The 13777-nt window shown below is 47.0% G+C and overlaps 1 protein-coding gene and 1 non-coding gene across 7 annotated transcripts in view; one reads left to right on the top strand and one right to left on the bottom strand.

Moving 5' to 3' along the window:
- Positions 1-6657, bottom strand: part of ZCCHC2 (zinc finger CCHC-type containing 2) — a 75666-nt gene extending 69009 nt beyond the window's left edge. For 5 of the 6 annotated variants that reach the window (XR_013525939.1, XR_013525940.1, XR_013525941.1 and 2 more), the window contains exon 1: positions 5327-6373. Coding sequence is in view for 2 of the 6 variants with exons in the window: in XM_017963529.4 (XP_017819018.2) it covers positions 5327-6259 (933 nt within the window). In the remaining 4 variants the exon portion in view is untranslated. Of the gene's footprint in view, positions 1-5326 lie in introns of all 6 variants that reach the window. The other variant, XM_008979921.3, reaches the window with a different exon arrangement.
- A 2505-nt stretch (positions 6658-9162) lies between these two features.
- On the top strand, positions 9163-9268 carry LOC118146994 (U6 spliceosomal RNA). The gene has a single exon (XR_004733177.1). It is a non-coding gene; the product is annotated as a U6 spliceosomal RNA (small nuclear RNA).
- Positions 9269-13777: the final 4509 nt, after the last annotated feature.

Genomic DNA, 13777 nt, shown 5'->3' with positions numbered 1-13777 from the left:
GATATAAAATGGCCTCGTACATCCTCCTGTATACTCTAAATATCTTCATGTTACTTATAAAACTTAATACTACACAAATGCTATGTAAATAGTTATACTGTTTTGTTTCAGATTACAAGAAAAAAGTCTGTACACATTCAGCACACTTGCAATTCCCCCGCCCCAAATATTTTTTATCCCCAGTTGGTTGAATCCCTGGATGCAAAAGCCATGGCTATGTATAAATAATCACACAGACATATTTTAGTCAACTTGAGGAAAAGAACGTACTTCCTCTCCACATCTAGCACCCCCTCCCGCCTCCCACCATGGTATATGTGAGACTTTTTCTGAGTTCTCCTTACCTGGAAAATGACTGCATTAAAACACGTAACTGGGGAAGAAACTCAGGATTTTAATAATTATTTCCTACTAAAATAATCACTATTTAACTCTCATATATTCTAAAAAGCCTTTTCTAAATGGCTTTTATAACTGTTTTTATTCTTTTCTATAGCCAAACCAACCTAAAATTTCCCAGGAAAGATACAGCTTTTCTGGCCTCACTCTCAGTATGTGAGATGCTGTGCCCACTCCTCTACCACCCATTCACACAAGGCTGAGCTTTCACCTGCAACTGCTAACATTTATTGAAGACCACAAACTAGACACTATTCTGCAAGTAAGGACTGCCTAACACTTCCAGAGTGGTGGAAGGGAAGCCTCAGGCAGGACCACTGCCCCAACAACACTATTCACTTTAAAATATCAAATAACCCAGCAGCAGGGGCCAGTGAATTTAAAAAGAAAAAAAAAAAAAGTATTTATTAATATTACCAATGAGCATTAAAACTGGTCATTTTAAAAAAGCATCTTTTTTTTTTTTTTTTTTTTTTTTGAGGCAGAGTCTCACTCCATTGCCTAGGCTGGAGTGTAGTGGTGGGATTTCGGATCACTGCAACCTCTGCCTGCCAGGTTCAAGTGATTTTCCTGTCTCAGCCTCTGGAGTAGCTGGGACTAAAGGTGCCTGCCACCACACCCAGCTAATTTTTGTATTTTTAGTAGAGACAGGGTTTTACCATGTTGGCCAGGCTGGTCTCAAACTCCTGACCTTAGGTGATCCACCTGCCTCTGCCTCCGTAAATGCTTGGATTACAGGCATGAGCCACCACGCCCAGCCAAAAAAGCATCTAAATTTTTAGTGCCTACAATAATAACTGGAATTCTGAAAATCAACCTTTTCCCTTTCATTTTAAGTCAATTACACTCTCACCAGGATTCTGGCTGCCACCTCCACATTCAAGTTATCTTGAAGTAACATCCTTTATGTTAAAACTCATTGAAGAGTTTTCTTGCAATATGTTTCCTGTATTGCAAAATTAATCAAAGTACTTAGTCTATCATGTTACAATTTCGTTAACTAAACTATGCTATCAAAAAGTTAACAATTTTGCAAGGTTTTTTTAAAAAACTAAATTCACTAATTTCAGTATGTGAAGGACCCACAGTTACTTAATTTTTGTGAGTTCAAATGATGAGGTCAAATATGCTTTGTGAGTTCAAATAATACGAAGAAGTAAGATGATTTTGTGCCTTAGTATCGAAAAGTTTACATTTTTATCTTTCCATTCAAACACTAGCACTATTTGCCAAGCAACTAAGCTTGGAAGATCCTGATGACACAATCTCCAGAGAATCGCCATACCACATTAATCACTAATCACTACTATGATAGTCTATGTGTTTTATGCTTCTTACACCTTTGTGTTGCTAGTTGGGGATTAAACCTCCAAAATTAGAATACCGATTTCCCCCGAACAGTTAAGAATGTCTTTAAGCTTGCCTGTCTTGCTTCCTGCCTAGTGCCTTTTAAAATACACATGCATTTTTTTTGTTGCCAACACACAGTCTATAGTTTGGCTTCCTAATAATCGGAAGAGATCCATTTTAAAAACCAAGAGTTTTCCGCTATGCCATACAAGCAGTCTGCAACTTCGTCACACAGGCCTGTATCAATCACACAGAGTTCCTAGGACACGGTTAATGAGTGCCTTAACTACTACTCCCTGGCCTATTTGTTGAATTTTGTACAAGTTAGTGGTAACCCAATGCAGTTGTGTGAAGAACGTGAGATTTATGTACAAGCCTCCTAAAAAAGAATGCTGACATTTAAGTTGCAATCCAATATAATACTTACTGTAAAATCATCCAAATAACATAGAAAAACTCTGGAAATGTTACTATTAAAAGTAAAAACATCCTTGTTAAGTTTTCCTGTACTTCCAATGTAACATAAAAAGTATATTCTGTCAATCTGTGGACTTGTTGTTACCTCAACTATTAACAATGTAACCACGGCATGATACTAACAATTGCAGGACCGGGTTAACTTCAAATCATGTAACATAAAGCTGGCATTAAAGACATGTTCTATCTGTAGATGTCATTAGTTTTTAAATGTTTCAAGAGACAAGCTGACTCGGTACTAGATACAAATGTCTTGTGAGAGCCAGGTATGCTCTTCTTGGCCAGTATACTCTTACTTAAATAGTAAAGAGAATTACAAGGATACTAATTTTATGTTAAACATTTAGTAAGGCTGAAAATAGGTCGTATGGCTCACCAAAGAGCTTCACTTAGACGGTAGTTCAGAGAAAGAATGACTCTCTATTATAAAGTTGTATACTTGTGTCTAAAAGGTTACTTCCGCGGCAAAAAAAAAAAAAAATGCTGCCACACGAATTTCCCTTTCCCAGGGTTATCGCCCCGGCCAAGCACTGTGGAGCACAGCATCCACGTGGTTCACCAGTCGGGCTGGAAGTCACCCGCGCTAGCCAAGGACCTGGCCTCCGCTGGGAGAGGCCGAGAGGGTGCTGGGGGCGGGGCCGGCAGGAAGGTCACGTGGGCGGCGCGCAAGGCCGCCATCTTGCAGGGCGGGGGCGGGGAGGGGAGGAGCCCGGCAAGACTGGCCCCAGATATCCGTGTGCTGGCCCCAGGCGGCGCGTGACCTCCAGGCCCCTCGGGTGGACCGCGGCGGTTCCACACCGGGGTCGCGAGAGCCCGGGCTCCTCCCTGATGACGGGGAGGTGCACGGCGGCAGCGGAAGGTCGAGCACAGCTGAGCTGGACCGCAACGAATGAGGGTTTACCTCAGCCCACCCGCATCAGCGACCTCTGGAATGACAGCCTGTGAGCAACATCAGATGAAAGGTCCTCAAGGCCAGAACAAGCCACAGCTAGGGACTCGGAGGCCACTCTAAGCAGCAGGAAATGCGGGGTCGTAACAACTTAATGAGAAATGAATGGCATGTTACGGTAACCATAAACAACTGCTGGAAAAGTTCACCACCCCACCACGCGCCTAGAAATAGCCCAGTGTCACCTGTAGGACGCGGCCCCCTGTGATTTATTCCCCCACTTCACCTGATGGCCATAGCACAGGACAGGTCTGAGAAGCAGTGATGTGCTGACATTAATGGCAGGAAGCCCAACCTCACTTTATCCATCCGTCCCAGCACTCACTGGTTGCAGAAAAGGTCATGCACTGCAGTCAAGATAAAAATCTCATTACTCTGGTCTGCACTCATCTCTCCCCTTCCTCTACTTGGCCCTCAACACGCGCATTAAAAGAAAGAAATTTAAAGAAAGAAAAAAAGACTTCCAGCAGTTAAAATCAGAAATCAGGTACCCCTGTTGGAATAATACGAATGGAATGATATAAGATGTTCCACTATAGGACATTTTCTTTGGGCCCGAAATTTAAGGCTATCTTTACAACCTTGTGTTATTACAGTAACATTTAGAATATTTAAACCATTGTGCCTGAATCTGTGTTTTTGTTTCTAAATTTAATGGCTGTGCGGCATATAGGACTTTTGGGAAATTAACAAGAAGGTTGAAGGGTGGAAGAGGCTTTTGCCATTAGCACACATACTGCAAGTTAGTAAACAGTGACTGGAAGGTGACAAAATTTCAAACTCACCGAGATAATGCTGGGCACTAGCGTTACATCTGCGTTTGATAAAACATGTACCAAAACATGAGTTAGTTACCTCACAGAAGCCTCGTTTTAAATAAAATCGAGGGGTTTGGGGTAAATTAAATTCCTTCCAGCCCCAAATTCCTTGATTGCATGGGCACTGAGTCCACAAGGCCACTAGTGAAATACCACGCCCAATGTTAGTTCTGGGGTACTGAATGACAGCAGATATATGTGCTGAATTACCTTTCAAGCAAGGAGGAGAAAAACCCCTTTTCCACTGTCTCCTAGAGATCACCTAAGCTGAAAAGCATGGCATCCAAATCAACACCTTTCAAAAGTCTGTGACCTCCCTAAAATAATCTCATTTTACAGTGCTCACTCTTACTGAAACTACTCCTACTCCCCTTCCCATGAAAAAGTCCTCCTCGAAGAGTTCACTGGGTCCTAATTATCATTAAATCGTTTTCACGGCTGTATAAAAATTCGTCTTTAATGTTGACGAGAAGTGGCTCATCTGGATTCCCGTCTGCTACATTTTGGTATTTAACTCTTTTGGACAACATTAACGCCTATAGTAAACGCCCAACAAATATCCCGGAACCCAAATCTGTAGGCAGGAATCAAGCCCGTGAGAAAGCGAGTACGCCAGAAAGAGCATCCCAGGCCGCTAAGAGAGGTTTCTCTACCCGGACAACGTGCCTTACTACTCATCTCAGTCCCTTCGCAGGTCTCTACATCAGATGTCTGCTGGCAACACAAGCCCTCAGAGCAGGAACCACAAGGACCCGTCCGACGGCTTTTAACTCAGGCACGCACCGGGCAAAAAAGTCCCTCTGTGCCCGAGACAAAGGGAGCTCGCCCGGAGCGTACCTTCAGGACACCCCGCCGAGGGCCCGGCGGAGCCCGGAGACGGGAGGCGGAGCGCTGGCCAGGCGGGGGAGGAAGGACGGCGCAGCCCGGGGCTCACTGCGGCTCTCGCACATGTTCCTCCACCACGCCGCGGCTCCCGCACCCAGCGCTGAGATGCTCAGAGCCAAAAACGTCCCGACACTCTTCCTCCGAGAGGGGCCCCGGGCCGGGAGCACCATGTCTTCCGTGACAACTCCGTGGCACGGAAAAGACTTCTAGAGCATTCTGTGATGGCGGGTGGCTGAGTGTGCCGGGGTGCGGGGTGGGGTGGGGGAGTGGAACGGAACGGCCCAGCGAGACGAAGCCGAGCCCTCCGGGGCTGGGAGCCGCGGGATGGGGATTGCGGGCCACCTGCGCCTGGCTGGGGACTCGGGCAAAGGGCGTCCGAGAGCGAGGCCGGGGAGGCCGCCGGGGCAGCAACCTCACCGCGAGTCCCGGGAGGCTCCGCGCGCCTTACCTGGGCCTTGGGGCTGGCAAACTTGCTCGGCTCCACCTCCACCTCTGCGTTCTCGGGGCCCCCGCGGAGCGCGGCGCGGAGCCTCTCCAGGTGTTCCCGCAGGGTGACCCGCTGGTGGAAGGAGAAAGCCGGGTGCAGCGAGGCCATCGTGAAGAGCAGCAGCAGTTCCTCCTGGGCCCTGGAGCCGAGCCCGCCGCCGGCCCGGGGCTCCGCGCCGCTGCCTTCCGGGCCCGAGCCGTCCTTCTCAGCGTCCTGCTTGCCGTCGCCGTCCTCGCCGCGCTCGTCCTCCGCGCCGCCCCGCGAGCCCTCGCCCCGGGCGGCGCGCAGGCTTTTGAGCACCGAGTCCACCTGGGGAAGCAGGCGGTGCAGGCGACCAGCGGCCTCCCGGTTCTCCGAGCCCAGCAGCGCCAGGTAGACGATGAGGCGCGAGCGCACCGCGGGCTCTCGGAAGTCGGCCAGCGGCCCCGGGTCCGAGAGGCCGTTGGCCTTGGCCTCCGAGTCGCGCAGGTAGTGGTAGTCCTTGCGCGCCAGGTCCTCCAGGCACGAGCCGAGGAAGCGCAGCTCCAACGGGTTGCACAGGTCCAGCAGCCCGCACATGAACTCCAGGCGCTGCGCCGAGCCCAGCACCAGCCCGAACCACTCGTACACCCGCTCCTGCTCCCGCAGCGCCGCCGAGGGCCCCCCGCCGCCGCTCGGCATGCCCGCCCCCGCCGCCGCTCCGCCAGCAACAGGCGGCCCGAGCCCCCGGGGCGGCGGCGGCGGCGGCAGGGGACACCGCGGCGGGCCCGCGGGCGGCGGCGGCGGGGGTCGGCAGTCGCGGCGGCGGCGCGGAGGCGCCTTCGCGCCCGGCCGCGCGTCCGCCTCGGGTTCCTCCGCCTCGGGCGGCGGCTCCGCGGGGTGCGTCGGCTTCAGCGGCAGCTTCATCCTCAGCATCCTCGGCTAGGGCGGCGCAGACATGCGAGCGGGGGCGGGCGGGAGGGGCCGCGAGGTGGGGCACGGGCCGAGGCGGCGGCGCGGCCGTCAGGAGCGGGGCCCCTCCATGCCGCCGGGGGAGGGCCGGGGCCGGGGGCGGGTCTCGGCCGGCGAGGGGGGCGGTGGCCGGCGGGCCGGGTCGCTGGCGTCGTCTTCCCGGGCCGGGGGCGGGGCGTGCCCGCGGCGGCTCCTCCCCCTGGGCTCCGCGCCGGCTCTGGGAACTCGGGTGCGGGTGGGAGCAAGCGAACGAGCGTGTTGTCCTTCCGCCTCCCTCTCCGTCGTCCGCGCTGAGCTGGGGCGGCAGTCCCTGAGCGGTTCCCTCGCGAGCCGGTGAGGACGGAGCGGCTGGATGAGGAGGCGGAGCGGCCGGGCCCGGCGGAGAAGCTTGCGGGCTTCGCGCACCGCACCTCCGCCAATCAGCCCCGCGAGCCGACGGTGACGTCGCTCTTCCCCGCCCCTGGGGCGGCCTTTCTCCGAGAAGCCACGCCCAATTGCTGGCCGGCCGCCTCCCTCTCGGCGGCTTCCGCGCGGTCTTAAAGGCTGGTTTTAACGGGGTCGGGTGGGGAGGACGCGGGCTGGGGCCGTGGGACAGCGGGAGGGGGGCCCGGGCACTGCGAGGAGCGTGCGAGGCCCACGTGAGCGGAGGGACGCGGCTGCTCTCACCTTTCCCGAGGACCCTGGCCTGGCTTTGGACTCCTGACTCTTCTCTGCTTTGCCAGCTGCCGCCCCACCTCCGTCAGCGGTGCCCCGGCTGCCTGCGCGGCCTGAGCGAACGCTTCCCGGGAGCGGGGGTTTCTCCGAAGTGAGCGTGCCAGCCCCGGGACGAGCTCGTTCGAATCCTCACCGCCCGGTGCACTTCCGGAAAACCGGCTGGGGGCTGCCTCCCGCCTTGTGAAACTGCCGGGAGCCTCGGGGTTGCACTGTGTCGCGCACCGGGGGCTGGGTCCGGACGCGGGTGGCGGCGCCGCGATCCCGGGCCGCGGCACACCCAGGCTGGAGGCACCGTGCGCAGGTGGGGACGCGCGGCCCGGAGGTGCGCACCGGGACCCGGCGGAGGGGAGCGCTGCTGGGGACGTCTGGTCTGAAACGCTCTGTGAAAATTATTTCCTGGACACTTAAGGAAAAGTCTCTCCCTTCCCCGCCCCCAAACTTGTATCTTTCGGAAAGTATTGATTTGCTAAATTACATTTCTGTGTCTAACCCATTTGGAATCCTTGTGTTGCGGTAAATTTCATGTGAATGGAGGAATTTAATAAACTACCAATTTAACAGACTTTAAACTTTTTAAATAAAGTTTTCTTACATTTTTCAGATTTAGGCTTCCAAGATGACTATACCTCGCATTTTTTTTTAAGCAACATAGTCCAAATTTTTAAAACCCAGCTGGATCTTTTGAGGGTTAATTAAAAAGTGGGTTAAAAAATCCTTAAAGCTTCTAATTTAAATTAGAATTCCTACTACAGCTATGTAGTAGGAGTATGCAGAAAGATAAGAATCGCACTGTAACGCTGCCTTGGTGCTGGGACATCTGTTGGAAGAGCATATGCTGAAAACTCCCTTCACCTCACGAGTTTATGTCCTAAGAGGCTCATTCACAGTTCAGTAAAAGGGTGAATTTAAGCCTGAATCAGTTTCAGGGATGAAAAGGAGAGAGGGAGAATTATTTACAATACATTTGAGGTTGACAAAACATTAAAGTCATTTTTGCCTGTAATTTGCAGTCTTTCAATGTAATTTACAACCAAAAAAACTTTATTATGAGGACTTTTATTAACAGTCATTGCCCCTTTTTGCTGTCACCCTCAACTTCCCTGGGGTCTACTCCTGTCTCATCTCCTGTTCCCACTTATGCTAAGGTTGGAATACTTTAGGCAACTAGTAATAATATTAATCTTGCTAGATATTCACAGGTTCATAGTGAGCCATCTATCTAGATGTGGATATTTAGTGAGCAAATAAATCCTTTACCTCCGAGTTGATTTTTTATGTTATTGATTGATTGATTGATACAGTCTTGCTCATTTTAATTGATTGATTGACATAGTCTTGCTCTGTCGCACGGGCTGGAGCACAGCGGCACCATCTCAGCTCACTGCAAGCTCTGTCTCCCTGGCTCAAGTGGATTCTCCTGCCTCAGCCTCCCAGGTAGCTGAGACCACAGGCACACGACACCACACCTGGCTAATCTTTTGAATTTTTTTTTTTGTAGAGACAAAGTCTCACCATGTTGCCCAGGGTGGCAAATTGAGTTTCATATGTGACCCAGTCAAAGGGTCATTTTCCTTGGCAACAAGAAACCATTTGGTATGAACTCTCCACAATACTTGATGCATAGATTTTACACCAGAATTCAAATTTGTAATCAATAATGATTACTTGTGTGTTTCTGTCTTTGGCCAACATTAAACAATATAGTGATCAAAGCTCGTACACGTAAGTGACATATACCATGACAATGATTCTGGTTATCCACCAGCTGGGCAATTTGTTGTTTATCTCCCTCTCTACACACTGACACTCACTAGGAAGCCTTAGTGGTTTTTTGCATGCTGTCATAAGTGAGAGAACACATTCAGTAAGAGTGAATGTGCTTTTGAGAAAGGGGCCCACATGGAAGTCCCAGTGTAAAATGTGAGTTGTTAACATTGGGAAACCTACCCTTATGATTCTAATAAGTCTCTAAATTTCTCTTACCCAGCCTCCCTATTGAGAACACCTGCTCTAGATTCTCTGCTATTTTGTATATTCCCTGTGTAATCAAATCCTGTAGGCCAGATCATATTGTGATAATGGTGAGTTTGTGGTGGTATCCAAATCTTTTATAAAGAAATACATCCTGTAAAAAAAAAAAAAAAATCCTCAGGGTGCTCTCTCTGGTAGCACATATACTCAAATTGGAATGATACAGAGAAGATTAGCATGGTCCTGCGCAAGGATGACACGCAAATTCCTGAGGCATTCCATATTTTTAAAAAGTCCTCAGGACACAAAGTATTATTGTCTCTTGTCCCTAGATGATATATATATTTTTAACTTCCCACACTACACTGATGTACCTAGATGATGTTTAATGCACATTCAGTATATTGTTTTATTGCCCTCTAATAATGAAAGGTGGTATTATTCATATACCATGCCATACCGTAATATAGTTGGATAATATATTATCCAAATATTTATATGTAACCAGAAAACTCATTCCAAGTGAAGGTTTGGATGAAGGCGCGTGTGACGGAGGAGACTTTGCAACCCTCCTTTTTGCAGCTGGGTTGCTGCAAGACATTTAACCAAAACCACAGATAATTGGGTGGTTCAGGTGAGCCTGATATGCTTAAATATATCGACTGTAAAAAGGATGCCCAGAGGCATCCACTTCTACTTCAGACATCTTGAAGCAGCCAGTCTGATTCATATCAAGAATTTGTTCCCTATCAGACCCCTCACCTATTACGACTCCCTGTTTTCCCTATTAGAATGTAAATATCTTAAAGTCTCTGATCATGCTTTATTCAATGTTATGTTTTCTCATCTGGCACACAGTAGATGCTCATCCAAGTTTGTTGAATGAATGAATGAATGAACAATGCTCTCAGAACCAAAAGTAAAGGCCAGAAGCTCCTGGGTCACATGAAACCTTGTTCCCACCTAGTAGGGAAAAAGAAAACATGTCTCAGCATTTTCAGACTAGCCCTGAGATTCACTCCAGCTGAATTGGCTGAGGTTCTATGTCTGTTCTTGATCAGTCTCTGGGGCCAGGGCAGTGAGTCAACTTCTTCAGAACCATATGGGTCCCTTCCAAGGAAATCCAGGGCTTTTGGAAGAGGAAAGAAAAATATGGATGCAGGGAGGTACAAAGTCTGATATCATTGTACTTTAATCTGTAGTTTTGATCATTTTAATTTCCATGGGTCTAAGGTACCTCAAAAATAAATTTTTGTTTAGTGAGATCACATACTGCATTTATTTGAAAAGAGATGTTAAATATTAAACTGTCTTTAAATATTACACTTTCAAAGCTGATCTAAAGGTCTTGGTGCAAAACACCGTTAAGTTATTTGCTGGTATACAACTTAAGGCAAAAAATAATTACATATTAAAATTTTAAAAAGTTTTTGTAAGGAAGGCTTAAAAAATGCCCTGACAGAGTTGAGATAGAAATTACTGGTGTTGTCACTGTGAGAAGTATTTCCATTGGTCACCTGGGAATCCATGCCCAATACCATGGTATATGGCATCTTTTTTGGAAGACTAGCCTTGGATTGAATTCACAGTCTCCCTGGAGTTGTGGTTCCGTTTGTCAGAAAGATTCTTAGGGATTTAGACTGGCCAAGCTGTCATGTTCTCACACTCATACATTTGAAATTGTTGGAAAAACCATAAAACCCACCAATCTTTGGAGACTGTCCAGAAGCCAACTTGATTCTCAAATGTTTTGGTTTGGAAAATTGTCAGGCTACTTGTGTTAAAAATTAAAGAACTAGCTGGGCATGATGGTATGTGCCTGTAGTCCCAGCTACTCAGGAGGCTGCAGCAGGAGGGTCACTTGAGCCCGGGAGTTCGAGGCTGCAGTGCTCTATGAGTGCACCTTTGGAGTGCCACCATACTTTAGTCTGGACAACAAAATGAAACCTCATCTCTTATAATAAGAAATGAACTGGCTGATGTTGGGCACTTGTCACGGCAGACCAACTTAACTAAGCCCCTGGGGTTCTGCGGGACCTATGCAAATAGATCTTCTGCTTAACTTCAAAAAGGCAAGGGCTGTCCCCCTCAGAAAACAACACTGACTTCCCCTTGGAGAGATGGAAGTTTTTGAAGATTGACTTGCTAGATAGGAAAATAACCAGTGCTCCTTCAGTGTTCTCTTGATTGGAATTTGCTGATTCATGTTTCTTAAAATACATGATCACATCAAGTTTGCTGAGCTGTTGATTATCAACCCAGCCTCAATCCAATGGCTCTTACCCTTTAGCTTTCTTAAAGGAAGCTTGATTTTATTCAAGTATCTAAGCTTCTCCCAAAGACCCTGTGTGGCTTGAAGGACACCTTTCCTGGAGCTATGGATAGAATAAATCTTGATCAGTAAAATAATTAGGAAATCCTGTACTTTTGCAGTTGGTTCAGAATGATTTGGACGTGACAAGGGACACACGAGCTAGTTTGGAGGGGCTCCCACTGGCCAAATCTGGCTACATCTAAGTATCAAAAAGATAAAATGGTACCATTAAATAGAGAATCCAACTCCATAGGGATTCTCAAAGAGGTGGGGAGAGTGCAGAGAGAAAAAATAAACCAAAACAAAACGTATTTATAAAAGAATGCCAGCTAAAAAAAATGTAGAAGGAGAGAATGAGAAAAATATCATTTTGCAATCACCAAATGTAATAATTGATTAAGGCATTTTCACCACTGAGTGGGAAGTGGTTGAGAAATGAAACAGATATTCTCAAAGCACCATCTCAGTTAAAAAAGAGAAAAAGTTTTCTGTTTTTGTTTTTGTTTGAGACGGAATCTCGCTCTGTCACCAGGGTGATGTACAGTGGTGGGATCTCAGCTGACTGCAGCCTCTGTCTCCCAAGTTCACACGATTCTCCTGCCTCAGCCTCCTGAGTAGCTGAGACTACAGGTGCACACCACCACGCCCAGATAATTTTTGTATTTTTAGTAGAGATGGGGTTTCACCATGTTGGCCAGGATGGTCTCGATCTCTTGAACTCATGATCTGCCCACATCAGCATCCCAAACTGCTGGGATTACAGGTGTGAGCCATTGTGCCCAGCCTAGAAGAGGTACTTTTACACGGCTATATCTGATAAATACCACCTCAATCATGTGGTCACAATTATTGTCAGCAATAAGGGTACAATCTAATATTTTCTTCCCCATGTCCTAGATGCCACTGGAAGTGCACACTACTTGTAATATTCTTTCCAAAATGTTTATGCTAAATCTAATCATGGGGAAGTAAGACAAATCTGGACTGTGGAACATTTTATTAGACAACTGGTCTGAATCTTTAAAAATATAAATGTTGTCCAGGTGTGGTGACTCACACCTGTAATCCCAGAACTTTGGGAAGCCAAGGTCAGCAGTTTGAGCCTAGCCTGGCCAACATGGTGAAACACCATCTCTACTTAAAATACAAAAGATAAGCCGGGCATGGTGGTGCGCACCTGTAATTTCAGTTACTCAGGAGGCTGAGGCAGGAGAATCCCTTGAACCCAGGAGACAGAAGTTGCAGTGAGCAGAGATCGTGCCATTGCACTCCAGCCTTGGTAACAAGAGGGAAACTCTATCTCAAAAAAAAAAAAAGTCGTAGCCAGGCCTGGTGACTCACACCTGTAATCCCAGCACTTTGTGAGGCCAAGGCAGGAGGATGGCTTGAGCCCAAGAGTTTGAGACCAGTCTGAGCAGCATAGGAAGACCTCGTCTTTACAAAAAATAAAATAATTATCTGGGTGGGGTGGCCCATGCATGTGGTCCCAGCTACTCAGGAGGCTGAGCTGGGATGATTGCTTGAGCCTTTGTGGTCAAGGCTGCAGTGAGCTGGGGTGGTGCCACTTTCACTTCAGTCTAAGCAACTGAACGAGACCCTGTCTCATTTGAAAAAAAAAATGTCATGAAAGCAAGTTCAAGCAGAAGACTGGTAATTCAGACGTGACTACCAAATACAACTCAAAATCTGTGATTAGATCCCAGATTTTTAATTTTTTTAAAAAAAACCTCTAAAGACGTTTTTGTAATAATTAGGTAAATTAAGTAAAATTTAATATGGACCTCTGATTGCACACTGTTATTGTATCAATGTTAACTTTCTTAGATGAGATAATAACCTGGTGGTTATCTAGGAAAATGTCTTTGTTTCCCATAAATACATGCTGAAACACTGAAGGATGAAATATCATGGTATCTATATCTTATTTTCAAATGGCTCAGAAAAAAAATGTTATAGAGAAATAAAGTGAATGTGGCAAAACAATAATGGGCAAATCTAGGTGAAGATTATATGTATGAACATCATACTATTTTATATTTTTGTAGGTATGATTTTCTTTTTCATAAAAGTAGAAAAGGTAAAGTTGAAGTAAAAGTAGAGTAGAAAAATGATCACAAAAACATCCATAGGATGAATAAAAAAAATTAATTACATGAATGCTGTTGAACACATTTAAAGTTGTTTAACTGGTTTTGTAAATGGGATAAAACATTAATCAAAGTCCCTTTAGAATTATACCTAAAATAGAACAATAAGATTTATGAAGGAAACTTAAAAGCTTAATGGAGAACTGGTTTTCTGAATGTGTTATCTCCATATATTGATATTTCAAAAAATTAGAGAGTGAAGCTGGTTCCAATCAACTTGTAAAGGCTTGCAGAGTCAGACAGCGTTCCAAGAGTCAGTGCGACAGTGTGTTCTGATAGAAACCTAAGACAGCCAAGTCCAAGCAAGGTCATCCTCAGACAGAAATGCTCCTTAAA

This window comes from Callithrix jacchus, chromosome 13 (assembly GCF_049354715.1).
Source record: "Callithrix jacchus isolate 240 chromosome 13, calJac240_pri, whole genome shotgun sequence".
Classification (NCBI taxonomy): Eukaryota; Metazoa; Chordata; class Mammalia; order Primates; family Cebidae; genus Callithrix; species Callithrix jacchus.
The sequence above is the reverse complement of the archived record's forward strand: the minus strand, read 5'-3'. Positions and strand labels throughout refer to the sequence as shown.